This window comes from Lytechinus pictus, chromosome 3 (assembly GCF_037042905.1).
Source record: "Lytechinus pictus isolate F3 Inbred chromosome 3, Lp3.0, whole genome shotgun sequence".
In the NCBI taxonomy this organism is placed as follows: domain Eukaryota; kingdom Metazoa; phylum Echinodermata; class Echinoidea; order Temnopleuroida; family Toxopneustidae; genus Lytechinus; species Lytechinus pictus.
Window position 1 is genome coordinate 81,197,521 of NC_087247.1, and position 15,056 is coordinate 81,212,576.

The 15,056-nt window shown below is 34.7% G+C and overlaps 1 protein-coding gene across 4 annotated transcripts in view; it reads left to right on the forward strand.

The window, feature by feature from the left end:
• LOC129257999 (DNA mismatch repair protein Msh3-like) overlaps positions 1-15,056 on the forward strand; it is a 93,083-nt gene that overhangs the window by 66,409 nt on the left and 11,618 nt on the right. For all 4 annotated transcript variants that reach the window (XM_064097800.1, XM_064097799.1, XM_064097801.1 and 1 more), the window contains exons 12-20: positions 1,255-1,436; positions 2,735-2,903; positions 4,446-4,510; positions 5,490-5,606; positions 6,100-6,207; positions 8,443-8,551; positions 9,634-9,791; positions 11,303-11,489; positions 13,228-13,342. In XM_064097800.1, the coding sequence (XP_063953870.1) occupies positions 1,255-1,436; positions 2,735-2,903; positions 4,446-4,510; positions 5,490-5,606; positions 6,100-6,207; positions 8,443-8,551; positions 9,634-9,791; positions 11,303-11,489; positions 13,228-13,342 (1,210 nt within the window). The remainder of the gene's footprint in view (positions 1-1,254; positions 1,437-2,734; positions 2,904-4,445; positions 4,511-5,489; positions 5,607-6,099; positions 6,208-8,442; positions 8,552-9,633; positions 9,792-11,302; positions 11,490-13,227; positions 13,343-15,056) is intronic.

A 15,056-nucleotide genomic window follows, 5' to 3' on the forward strand; every position in this document is an offset into this window, starting at 1 on the left:
ATTGCAGCTATTCATGTCGGTGTTCCTGATGGTTCAAATGTCTCCATCCGAATCTTCTTACAAGACTCTTGATATCTTTCTTTCTCAAACGCCCACAAATAAAGTTTAGCTTGTCATGGAGCCCATTGGTTGTTCATGTACATGTACTTGTCGCTTTGGCTAAACCTCCTTTTGAGCCGATGGCTAAGGCGTCTTTAGATTTATCCATCACAACAGCCTTTATTATTGCGATGAGGCGTAGTTCTTTGCGTGCTTGTGCATTACACCCGGACATATTGGTTGGGAGAGGCGTGGAGCAGGCTTGATTCCCATGCCTACATGCATTTCAGGTCTTTATTTTAATCATTTTTTTAAATTTCATTTATTTATTTATATATTTGATTGATTGATTGATTGATTGATTTGTTTTTATTTTTTATTTTATTTTATTATTTTATTATTATTATTTATTTATTTTTTTTTTTTTTTTTGGGGGGGGGGATTTGAATTGAGGTTTAGGGTCTTTATCATTGTGGACCCTTGTTGACTCCTAGATGTGAGACCTAGCATGCTAAATTTTAAAGATACCTTCAGTTTTTGTAATTGTGCATACTAAATAATTTGGCTGTTTACTGTGCAATATTACTTCATTATGTCTTGTATTGCAAAAAAATACATTTTAGGTATTTTACAAAGAGAAAGCCTGACTAAAACTTTCACTGATAGTCACTGTTGCATGTGATTTATACATGTAGCACATGACGTTTTTCACAGAGCTGCCAACCTGTATGTTTTTGGCATATTTAGTACATTTTTTGCAACCAAAATACAGCTGTACGTTTTTTCTTTAAAAAATGTGATTTTGTGATTTTTTACAAAATCGTAATTTATTGAGAAAAAATATCTCTGTATGTCTCTTTTTCATAAAACTTACACAAATATGGTTATTGGATCAATGTAATTTCAGGTAACTTGTTTTTTTTTTTCATCTGTAAGAGCAGTACGCATTTTCGCTTACATGCAGCGCCACGATGAGCATGCGTGCCATGCATTTTATTATGAAATACAGTTTTTTGGGGAAAAATACATTTTTTCATTCCCAGAAGTTGGCAGGTCTGTTTTCATGGGATGCCTTGTTCTGTGTATTAATCATTGGGGGAATGGGATTGTATTCACGTTGGGCTTCAGTAGTACTGTAAGACAAATTTAAATGTTTGTGAACCAATCCTTGGATATATTCTGGTATTATTTCAATATTTGTTGTTTTTTATTTAGTGTTCAGCCTCCCAGTTTGTGATCGTGACAAGATCACTGTCTAGATTAAGCCTGGCTGTAAAGACTGTACATGAGACCATTAACATCAAATCAGGTCTTCTCAAAGATATCTTCACTCGGGTTCCATCTCTCCTAGAAGGAATTGAATCTTTCTTAGTTGCCATCAATGAAACAGCTGTCAAGTAAGTTTAGTTCTTACAACCTCCCTCCCCTTCATTGACAGATCATCTTTACTGGCATTTGCTAGAATTTGTGGAAAACCAGGTTTTAAATGTGGTTTACTCCCTGAAAATAGGGTAGGCTATATTCACCTCACAATCTAAAAAAATCACCCCCCCCCTTCTTTCCTCCACCACTTGCTTCTTCCATATCTTCTTCAGTCAATTTATCCACATTGTGCTGCACTCGACCCAGGTGAGGTACATGTAAATGGGTACCGGCAGGAAGTAATTCCTCAGAAAGCTGTGCACACCAAAATCGGTAGACTACATGTACATGTAGCTTAGCCGGGGTAATATAGGAACGTCTTGAGCATGTAGCAAGGTGGATACGTGCGCTATACAAATCCTATAATATTATTCAGTCACCGAATTCCCTCTAACCGGCAATCTCAAACTCATACACACGTCTCAGAACATCCCTCCTCACTACGAGTCCATATGAACGTACTTCGTACACCTTCACCATCTGATCTCTTCAAGACTGCATCAAAATGTCAGTGTTAGCAATATATTGAAGTTTCATACTTTCACAATAAATCAACCATATTTGAAGCTATTAATACTTTATTTCTCTCCTAATATGTTAGTATTGGTTATTTATAGAGATACATAGTCTTGCAAGGCTCCATATTAATACATTGATCTCAGAGTAAATGAGAGTCATTCTAATCTGGGCAATTCTATATTAAGTACATGTGCATCTGACCCCTTGTATAATGGACCCCTTTGAAGTTATATACAGTGAGGTTCATATGTAAATTTGCACTGTTCTGCTCTCAATTTATGATCGGAGCAGTACATAAATAGAAGTAAGAATTGAGAAAGCTGGGGTTGCAAAAAAGAATGGTTGTTTAATTTACTGTCAATAACTGGGATATATTCATTTGATTTGCTAGTTCATTACGATTAACTTGCACGCCGAATAAAAGTACACAATTTTTCCTGCGCACGCACTATCCCAAGATCATCACGCAAATAGGCGTCCATTTCCTCTTTTACCCTTCTACAGAACTGTCTGACTGTGTTCCTTACCTCTAGTTATTCTTGATTCTGTTTTTAATGTAGAGAGAATTTTTAGAGACTCGAACTGAGTCTTTAATGTTTTTTTTTAACTATTTAACCACTTTTTTGGACATCAAAATATGTATTCCGATAAATTTTGTATTAATTCAAAGCGATACTAGACTCTAAATAAAGCATCTATCCTAATGACATTGATATCCTTCCTGTCATTTCAACCTACTTTTTTGTTTTATGAGGGATGCAGATAAAACCAAGCTTTTTGCTGACCCATCTCAATTCCCAGCTGTTCACAAATGCATGCAGGAGATAGAAATAGTCAAGAATGAGATGATGGAGCATAAGAAGAGATTACGGAAAGAAGTTACCATGCCAACCGCTGAGTTTGTGTCAGTTTCAGGAAATGAGGTTTGTATGGAAACTATACTGTACCCTCATACTCTCAGGCTTTTGATCTGCTTTCAAATTGATAGATTACCAGAATTTATGAAATGAATTGACTAAGACTTAATTTCCTCAGATTGAAAGCAATAGATTATTAAAGGGAGTATTACAAGCTTTCATTTTGTGATTTTCTCCCACTTTTCTTATTTTCTGATGATGATTGAATATTTGCATGGTGGTATTGACAATCGCAGAAATGATTTACAATACGCAAAGTTTTAAGTCCTACAATGTAGAAAAAAAACTGGATAGAGGTAGGAGTGAATGAGGAAGTGGAGTCTCCGTGATAAAACAAGCATAGATTCGCAGCTTGCGATGTCTCTTCCACTCGGCCTCTGCAGACAGTGTTGCCCCTTGATGAGTAGCCCCCAGATCAGAGAGATGTGGCTTCGACGAGTTAGTGGATGAAATCGAGCCCCCAATGACATGAATTTTGACGAATCATGTCGATGGAGAACCACACTAACATCTGTGGTCTATTCTAGCTTAGGTGGTTCTCCATCGACATGAATTTTGACGAATCATGTCGATGGAGAACCACACTAACATCTGTGGTCTATTCTAGCTTAGGTGGTTCTCCATCGACATGTTTCGTCAAAATTCATGTCATTGGGGGCTCGATCTCGTCCACTAACTCGTCGAAGCCACATCTCTCTGATCTGGGGGCTACTCATCAAGGGGCAACACTGTCTGCAGAGGCCAGGAACTTGACCAACTACCAGGGCCGAGTGGGGCATGTCAGGCCAAAAGAGATTGAGTCAACTATTATTGTGAATTCATATTTTGTTATCAATATTCATGTATGTTTTCATGTACAATTATTGTAAAACAAATCAAAGGAAAACAACAGAATGAATGAAGAGATTTGATTGAATCTTATAATAACTGTATTTATCAGTTTTACATATTCCTTATTTGGTGTCAAGCAGCAGCCCATGTAGGTAAATTATTTTTAAAAGTCACTACCACGTGACATTTGCCTTGTAATCAGAGGGTCGTGTGTTGAAATCCCACTGCGGCCTAGCGTCCTTTGGCAAGGCATCAGTCCATGCTGTACCACTCTCCTTTAGATGTTAAATGAGTACCTGGTTGGAAGCAAAAGCCTATGTAGTATGCCTAGCAATTGAGAATTGGAACTCTTTTATACAATTCTTCTTATATTGTGTGCGGGCATGCTAGAATCTGATGACCAGGGTAATGATAATTGCAATTTAAAGTGCTTAGAAACATAATCTATTACATGTACATGTAAGCAACATATGAATGTAAATATTAATGTTATTTTATTATTATCACGTTTTAGTTTAATGTTCATTCTTAGCTAATTGTGCTTTTTTTCTGGTATGTGCTTTAAGGCAATGTACATAATATAAATCTAGTATTATTGTTCTTATGCTTAAACATGCTTAATTGCTCTATTGGCTTTTACCCAATGCCAGGGTTATCACTTGGTCTTTTAATGTTTATCATTGGTGATTCTTATTAAAATTGTGTTTTTATTTCTAGTATATGATTGAAATAAAAAAGAGTCAAGTGAAGAAAGTACCCAAAGACTGGCTTCAAATCAGTAGGTATGGCAAATTTATTATTCTCCCCTTCCTTAAGTGTTTAATAACCAAATTAATTTTGATAAAAAATGAAAAAGGGGCAGAAAAACTTTCGAGACCAGAAAGTCAACCAAACCATACATAATTTTAAAGTATGGAGGTAAGAGATTTTTTTGTGCAAGTGAGTGATAAAGATGTAAATTTGCAATGGTACATGTTCATGTACTGAGATTACCTTGCCCAAATTGTGAGCTTAAAGTAGACGTGAAAATCAGAGTATGGGAAGGCAGGGTAAGTTGAGCCACCACCCATAGGCCAATGAATTTTGAATGAGTCAGACATTGTGGTGATGCGATATATTATTGACCCATTGCATAACCCTTTACCCTGCCACTTTGTTTTCAACATTGAAACAGAAAGTAGTTTTTCAGAGGGAAAAACACAATTTTCAGCCAAGAAAGTAAGAAAATGTGAAATATATAAGTTCATGTTACCCACATGCATCTTTAAATTTGACACATGAAATTATTGTTAGTCCATGTATAGATCCTCATTCTTGTCATAGTCTTTTACATGATGGATTCATAAAAAATGTGCTGATGTGAAAGTATTCCATGAAGTTCTGACTTGGGTAAGTTGAGCCATGAAATGGATCTCCCTCCTGTCTTCAAAGCTCGCCGCAGTATCCTAGCCACTGAAGCCTAAGGATAGAGGTGTTGTCTACCAAAATTGTTGTACAGGGAGTAAATGTAGTTCTCAAGTTGAAAGAGAAAGGCTCTTCAAGGTGGAATATTCATCAGTGATCTATTAACTGAAGTTTTCGAGACTAGCTTTCAATTTTGAATTTATTCTGAATTTCTAGCTTTTGATATTCCTCTCGGTCTGTTTCCTTTAGGCTTTATTGTTCTTTGCTTTCTTTACCACACTTGTCTTCTCCATCTCATTCAGATCTTTTGATAAATTTATTTCTCACTTTTAAAATAGCATTGTTTCATTGTTTCAGTACCAAGCAAGTATCAAGATACCGACCACCATACATTGAAGAAAGTTTCAAACGTCTTTGTCAACTAAGAGAGCAGCTAGCAGCAGAATGCCAGAATGCTTGGTTAGAATTCTTAGAGTAAGTTTATTTCAAAGTGTCTTGGTAGTACTGTACATGTAGTTAGGTGTTCAATATGTATATACATGTACATGTATCCTCAGTGATTTCAAGCGCCCCAAGATAGAAGCATACATGTATGTGTTATGACTTGATTGCTTTTTTTTCTGTATCTGTTTTTTTTTTCTGTTTTTTAAGGAAATACTGTCTACATTTTTAGAAATTAGTTTAAAATATACAGTATATACATGTATGAATAGTCTACATACTTTAGTCACTCACTGACATTCTTCAAACCTGTCAGCGTTTTATAGCATTTGATATATTTGTTATATTAGGAGAGTATTCAGAAGATATGGTTGTTAAACATAAGCTCTATATCTGACGAAAGAATTTGTAAGAATTCCAGGTACATCTAATGAATTATTTGAAAGCTTATCAATACCCCTTGTATTACAGTAAAACTTAACTTGTTTTATATTCATATTGTTGAAATAAATGTATTCTTTATCAGGGACTTTGGTGAGAAATATTCCTCATATCGCAGAGCAGTACAGTATCTAGCGCAATTTGATTGTCTTCTTTCCATGGCAACGGTTTCTAAGCAAGAAGGATATTGCAGGTACATTCTATATCTATTCTTGCATGTCCAGAGCTGACAACTATTAGGAAAAAGGAGTAATTTTTACGATTTTCACACCTAATTATGCCACTGCGTTTTTGACTACGCTTTTTAGCACCAATGCATGTAACTATGTACAAAATTTCAATACACAGATACTACATGTACATTGTGCAGTGGCGAACTCTTTGCTTTGTTTATATTGCTGCGCATGTGATGATTGCCTAGGCCGTAGCTGGGCAGCGGCGAATGTTCGTACTGTAGATTGCGTGCATTGCCTATGGAAAATTCTTGCATGAATCCATATACAGGCACATGCGTAGAAACAAGAAGTTATCTTTCCGTGTTACCAAATGCAACAAAGACATCACTTTACCGGTATATGAGAATTGTTACAATAGGTGCTGATCAGTTTTGTCAGGGAATGGTTTTCAAAGTGGGGGGGGGGGGGGGGGGTAGCCAAAAGTGGGGAGGCCGACCATGCAAAAAATCTTAATCATATGGTCATTTTTATGTTTTTGCACACGGTTTAGGAAAAAAGTGGGAGGGCTGCTTTTCCGACGGCGGCAGCGTCAACACCAAATCTTAACCGAAGATTAAGTTTTTGAAATGACAGCATAACTTAAAAAGTATATGGACTTAGTTCATGAAACTTAGCCATAAGGTTAATCAAGAATTACTGAACATCCTGCCTGAGTTTTAAGTCACATGACCAAGGTCAAATGTCATTTAGGGTCAATGAACTTTGGCCAAGTTTGGGGTATCTGTTGAATTACTAGCATACATGTAACTCTGAAAGTTTGTGGATCTAATTCATGAAGCTTGTACATAAGAGTAATCAAGTATCACTGAACATCCTGTGCGAGTTTCAGGTCACATGATCAAGGTCAAAGGTCATTTAAGGTCAACAAACTTTGGCCAATTTGGGGGTATTTGTTGAATTACCATCATAACTTTGACAGTTTATGGATCTGATTCATGAAACTTGGACGTAAGAGTAGTGAAGTATCACTGAACATCCTGTGCAAGTTTTAGGTCACCTGAATAAGGTCAAAGGTCTTTAAGGTCAATAAACTTTGGCTATGTTGGGTTTTTTTGTTGTTGTTGTTGAATTACTATCATAACTCTGTAAGTGTATTGGTCTAGTTCATAAAACTTGGACACAAGAGTATCACTGAACATCTCATGCGAGTTTTAGGTCACATGACCAAAGTCAAAAGTCATTTAAAGGTCAATGAACTTTGGCCATTTTGGAGGTAATGATTAGATTGCTGTCATAACTTATAAAGTTTATAAATATAGTTTATAAAATGCAGATATACATGTAGGGGTAATCAAGTATCGCTGATTAGGTATTACATGTAGGTCACATGATCAAGATCAAATGTCATTTATTGTCAATGAACGTAGTATTGTATCGTTATATAAATGGTGTTTTTTGTGAATAATTACTTTACAGTTCATGTAGTTTTCAAAGTCAGCACTGGTGCTATATTGAATCGTGCAATGCAGGTGAGACCGCCAGAGGCGCTCCACTTTTTTTTTTTTATACTTTTCATGCATTGTGGATTAGAATTTGTGTCACTTCTTTTGATTGTAAAAATGAATTATTTGATGTGAAATACTGCAAAATGATCAAATATTAACGAATAACTGTTAGAGGATCTCGCGCCTGCTTATCCAGTTCAGCGAAGCCTCCAAACTTGCTATGCCGCTGGAACAGGTGGCATTTTAACATCATCTTCATTGCTCTCTAGCACAACACCATTATTATTACCCAAGATATTAAATAGTACAATACACTTTGTATTGCACATACTGTATATAATGATACATTCACTGACACTCTATACTCATTGTAGATCAAAGCATATGAGTGATCAGCAAAAATAAAAACTACAACTTGTTTTTATGGGCAAGTCTACAATTTGTGTGATGGTTTTTCAATATTATAGACTACTTTCTCTCAAAGGATTATTGCCTCAGTAAAACCATTTTCAATATTATCCAATTCCATTCTGTTGTAAAGTCATTTTCTTTTTGTTTATTACTCATACACTGTATAATTATAACTGCAGCTACTTCTTTTCTTTATGTTAGAGTTGAAAATGAATAAAAAAGTGAATTGAATTGAATTGTGTGGAGTATACATGTATCTCAGTATATTGAAGAAGTTCCAAATTCTTAATTATTGTTTCATTATAATATTTAATGTGTTCTTTGTTTCTCAATTAGGCCAGTCATCCATGAAGCCCCCTGCAAAATTGAAATTAAAGGTGGGCGTCATCCCATAGTCAGCACACTGAAAGCTGAGCAGTATGTTCATAATGATACTTCCATTAATGTAAGTTCACGTTCAGTGCCTTGAGCATTTTATAAATGGACCTGCTATTTACAAATGTTTGTAGTTCATACCCAAATTTGAAACAGTGCCAAAGATTTGGATTTGTATATTTTTTTTATCTATATGGTTTTAACTTTTAAGGAAGAGTATAACTTTTCCTTCCATGTACCCTGTATTTAGTTAGACTTCTGAACTCTCGTCTGAGTTTATAAAATGTGGACATAGGGGTAGTCAAGTATCACTGACAAGTCTAAGATCACATGATCAAGGTCAAATATCATTTAGGGTCAATGAACGTAGTATTGTATCATTACATGTATATGAATGGTGTTTTTTGTGAATAATTATTTTATAGTAGATTTCAAAGTCAGCACTCCACTTGTTGACTATAGGCGCTGCTTTTCAGAGGGCGATGGCGGCGTTGGCCTCGTCAACATGAAATCTTAACCAAGGTTAAGGTTTTGAAATGTCATCATTAATTAGAAAGTACATAGACCTACATGTGGTTCAAGAAGCTTAGACATAATGGTTATCAAGTGTTACTGAATATCCTGCCAGAGTTTGAGGTCATATTATCAAGGTCAAAGGTCATTTAGGGTCAATGAACTTCGACCATGTTGGGGGAATCAACATCAAAATCTTAACCAAAGGTTAGGTTTCTGAAATGTCATCATAACTTGGAAAGTACATGTACATGTGTATGGGCCTAGTTCATGAAACTTCGACATAATTATTATCAAGTATTGCTGAAAATCCTGCCTGAGTTTAAAGTCACATGACCAAGGTCAAAGGTAATTTAGGGTCAATGAACTTTGGCCATGTTGGGGATATTTATTGATTTCCATCATAATTGGAATGTTAGATGATGCTCAAGTATATGTATGATTCACATAACTTACAGTTTACCTTATATTTAGCATTGCTTTACAATAAGTTTTTGTTGGAACATGATTTTATCCTGTAGTTTAGCTTGTCAGACTTATCTACATGTACTTCTGCAACATTCTGGTTATTCGATTATTTGTTTGATTGATCCAAGAGAAAATGACTGACTGCATTTGATTGATTTTAAACTGTTACAGGTTGATGGATTACGTTGTATGATCATCACTGGTCCTAACATGGGAGGGAAGAGCTGTTATATCAAACAGATAGCACTCATTACTATCATGGCACAGCTTGGTTGTTATGTTCCTGCTGAGAATGCATCTATAGGTGCCATAGATGCTATATATGCCAGGTAATGTGATTTAGTTGATGAGTTATGTGTTACATTATATTAGGCAGCTGTAGACTAGCAATGCAACCTCTGTAACATTATTATAATGTCACCCTTTGTCTTGCCATAACAGGGATTTGAAGCTTGGAAGTTTCATACTGGTATCCATTCCTGGTTCTCCTGATGAGCATGTGCCAGTTGCTGGTAGTCCATCAGCATCTCAGTCTCATATGGATGAGTCATCCTTGTCTTCAACCAATTGACTACAAGCTGATTCTACATGTACGAATGTTATGGATAAGAAAACAGCATTCAAGATATTGTATACAAATGCTGACTCCTTAATGAATAAAATGTCTGAACTTAATATACTTGTTTGTGACCTTGATCCTGACTGCATTATAGTAACTGAAGCTTGCTAAAAAAATTCTTCTTTTTCATTGTCACCTGTATCTGTGTATATTCAAGGATATGATACTTTTTGTAACTTTGACAAATTAGGAATATGTGGTGTTATTATCTACATGTATGTTAAAACAACACTATCAGCTACGGACGTTAATTTGAATTCAGATTTTTGTGAGTCCATCTGGTGCTCGGTGATTTTACCTGATGGTACGTCTTTTTTTGCTCGGAGGTATATACCGTAGTCCATCGTCCAGCCAATCAAACAATGACAAACTTTGTGAATTGTTATGTAATATATCTTTGAGAAATGAACAGCATATATTCTTCAGTGGAGACTTCAATTACCGGTACCCAGAAATTGACTGGTCTAACTGGTATGCTAACTGTCCTGATGGCCATCCAGCTCAGCATTTCCTGACAACAGTCCAAGATGTTTTCTAAGCTCAACATGTCCTGTATCCGACTCGACATAGGGACGGACAGAAAAAGAATGTCTAGGATTTGATGTTTACAAATGAACTGAATACAGTAAATAATGTTGAATTTTTACCACCTCTTGGTAAAAGTGACCATTTATGTTTGTCAGCTGAATTGATGTTTGATAGTACTGTCACGGATGCTGAATCAAGTGTACATTGTTTTGACAAAGGACATTATAACACTATGAGAGAAGATTTTGCTTTCCAAAACTGGATGATCTTTTTGCTGACATGTCATGTATTGACTCTTGGAAGCTATTTTCAGATATGCTGCATACATCTGTCAAGAGACATATTCCTAAAAGATCTGGTAAAAGACACATGAAAAGACACTTTTATATTGCTCATAAGGCGGTTTCTCTGTCAAAAAGGAAACACAGACTATGGAATAAATACCAGAATTATAATAGTGTTTGGGACTACATTCCTTATATGCATGTACGAGACAATTTAGGGTCCATGAACAGGCAACTCTGTAGTAACTTTGAACAGCATGTTGCAACTCAATCAAAGGTGAATCCGAAAATATTTTGGACATATGTTAACAGTAAATGGAAATGGAGCCCCCGAAATTTGACAAAAAAATGAAATGGAGCAGTAGGTACATGTAATAATTGAGTTCAATTCTTTTTTATTCTGATTTAGAATGGGAGCTTCTGACAATATATTCAAAAATCAAAGTACCTTCATGTCTGAACTTCAGGAAGCATCAAACATCATGGCCAAGGCCACATCTAGAAGTCTGGTTATCATGGATGAACTAGGTAGGGGGACCAGTACACATGATGGTAGTGCTATTGCCTTTGCTACTGCAAGACATCTTATCAATGAGGTAAGCAAGATCATGAGGTTACATTCACATTGATGACTTGTTGGTTGTATGAAAAGGAAAAGAATAACAGAAATGTATTGATATCCAAGAGAACTTTTTCCAGTCATCATGAACCATCGAAAATTTCAATTTATGGAACTAATTGAATGATTACTGGAACAGCAGACTCAATCATACTAAGAAATAAAATCTCCTTGATGACTCTCAGTACGGTTTTAGAAAACAATCCTCCTGTGCACATGCTTTAATTGACCTTCATGATTACATCCAAAATAAATTAACAAACAAAGTTCATACATTAGGCTTATTTCTTGATCTATCTAAAGCGTTCGATGTCATCAACCATGATATTCTCTGTAAATTACCATTTTTTGGTATACAGTGGTGTTGCCTTACAGCGGTTTAAGAAATTATTTGAGTAATCGTTTCCATTTCACATGTTATAATAATTTTGTTTCTGATAGAAAAAGGATCCAGTGTGGAGTCCCACAGGGCTCTATACTGGGTCCTCTCCTTTTCTTGATCTATATAAATGATCTGAGCTCTTCTTCATCCTTTTCTCGTTTTATACTGTTTGCTGACAACACCAACTTAATTGCATGTCATAAAGATTTCAATAGATTATTATTACAGGTAAATAGAGAGTTAGAAAATGTTGTACAATGGTTTGATGCCAATGAATTAATTATAAACAATGACAAAACGTGTGTATTATATTTCACTAGAAAATCCCACCCATATAATTGTAATAATATTAGAATACTAATAAACCATGTTAATTTGAATGTGTGTACAGACTTCAGTTAAATTTTTAGGAATAATTCTTGATGATGCTCTATCTTTCCAGGACCAACGACATTATATTGCAAACAAAATATCTAAAAACATTGGTAAATTATGTGTATCCCTACCTCAAAATATATTATTTAAGTTGTATAACTGTTTTATTTTACCATACTTATAAATATTATTTTACCATTAGCTGGGCAGCAGTGGGGAAAACTAAATTAGAATCTTTATACAAACTGCAAAAGAAAGCCCTTGGAATATGTACAAATTCTCATTTTCAAGCTCACTCTCGTCCTTTATTTTTTAGGTTACGAACACTTACGATTTATGATACATGTATATATACATTCCAATTTGCCATAATGATGTTTAATGTTAATAATAGTATTGCGCCTAAATAATTTGTCAAATGTTTACTCTCAATAAATCTATCCATTCCCATAATACCCACACATGTATAAAATACCATTACCCAAAGGTTTCGTCTCAGTCCCTACTCAACTCTTTTAGACACAACGGTCCCCGTATTTGGAACAATTTACCCAATAATTTTATGTCATGCACTACTTTGTCATCTTTTAAGGTTTTATTGAAGAGACAGCTTGTCTCTTCCTATTCCTTGTGACTCTCTATTTTAAGTACCTTGTATCATGCGTGTCATGGTGTGTGAGGTGAGGGTGTGTGTGTGTGTGTTTGTATTATATTGTAACATGTACAACCATGTGTTTCTTTCCCTGTTTTGGGGGACTATGACTTTTTTTTACTTTCATATTAGTCTCCAGTTTCATTCATTAGATTAAATCTCTATTGTTTCATGTTACTTTGTATATACATACATGTATATATTTGATGATCTTATGATGGAAATAAAAATTGAATTGAATTGAAATAATTTGCAAGACTAAATTTATGTTATAATAACTAGCCTTATATTGTATCTCTTCTCTAGGTGAAATGCTTGACTCTGTTTGTGACTCACTACCAACCTCTTGCTGAATTGAGTGATCACTTCCCTTCCCATGTTGGCAACTATCACATGTCCTTTCTCTTGCATGATAGACAAGGTATTTTTTTTAGATCTTTGTATTTTTTTCAAAATCTGTATACAACATGTGGTACATTGTTTAAAAAATATCAGCAATTTATGATGCACTTACCGTATACTTGGAATAATCCAAAAGTTTTATATTTTAAGTTTTACACAAGTATGCTTTGAGCACCTATGCAGCCCAGCTAAAGCCGGGGTAATAATACATGTAGCAGGGCCCGCTGGGAGAACAGTTTTCAGAACTGAAGTGGCTTCCCTGGGTAAATATACCTACATTATTATTATTATTATTATTATTATTATTATTATTATTATTATTATTATTATTATTATTATCATCATTATTATTATTATTATTATTATTATTATTATTATTATTATTATTATATTGCCCATCATGTATTTAATCTGACCCCCCCCCCCCTTATTAGATTAAGCCTAGACCATTTATCACTTTTCTGTTGTAAGTAAAAAATATTTCATACACATTGACTTTGCAAATTACAAAAGCAAGACTTTCATCCATGAAAAGCTTAAATGTGCCAATTTTTCCAGACTATTTTTAATTCTAAAAATAAACAGATCCTTAACTTTGAAAAGATATAGTATGTCAAAAATTTTCAACAAAATACCACACAAATACTTAATTGAATGTCTTAACTTGGATATATAGGTTACAGGAAAAATTGTATTTAGAAAATGTGTATGTTGTATTTAAAGCTATTTTAAGAAGAATTAAGCTTAATATTATCAAATTCATATAATGCAATGATCTCTAGGGTTGGCAGTCATCTGAACCGTCATATCATGATACGACATTGCGAAACCCATTCCAGAGAAAACTGACTTTAAAGTTTGCTATAATTGTCACTTTTTGTCCCAAACATCGTGAAACATGGTTGATGTGTTTTGAAGTTTGTAGTCCAGGCATTAATAAAAGAAAACAAAGAACAGATTAAGATCTTTTCCGTCATGTAAATAATATAGTATGTAAGGACACCACTCGTACAATACTTGTAAGTAAATTATATGTAGCTCTTGTTGGGTCATGTATGTCATCTTTAATGTTAATGCGTAGCCGAAGTAGACAGATATGACTCTTTATTTATTTTATTTTATTAATATGAAGTGTTAATGTATTTAAATAAACAACGTTATGCTACATGTATTATCAGATGCATGTACATGTAGTAAAGCCTGAGGAGATTGAGTTGCATATATTGTGAGAACTTAAATGTTACCATAAGCAGAGAATACGCAATATAGTCGAACGTGACAACAATGATCATGCTACAAAGTAACACAACAGTAAAAATATAGTATCAACATGATTGTCATATGCATGTACATGTATACAATACTCAGAGAGAGAATGGGTAGGGAAAGAGAAGAAGAAGAAGAAGAAGAAGAAGGAGAAGGAGAAGGAGAAAAAAGTTTAGAGAACTGGGGTAAAATGAAGAGAAAGAGAGAGAGGCAATAAAAGAGACGAAGCATGACATACAAAAATGCAAATTCTACTACCATGTATACAGTGAGTTGATAAACTAGCATACAGGAATAAACATGAACAGTACAAGAGCAAATAATTGCATAACAGTAATTAACAAAATGTATAACAATGGGCACAATATTTAAGCTAAGAATATAAGGCTAAATACATGGCCCTTTAGCCTGCACAGAATGAGAAAAACAGAGAAAAGTAAGACGAAGGAAGAAGGGGAAAGAGAGAG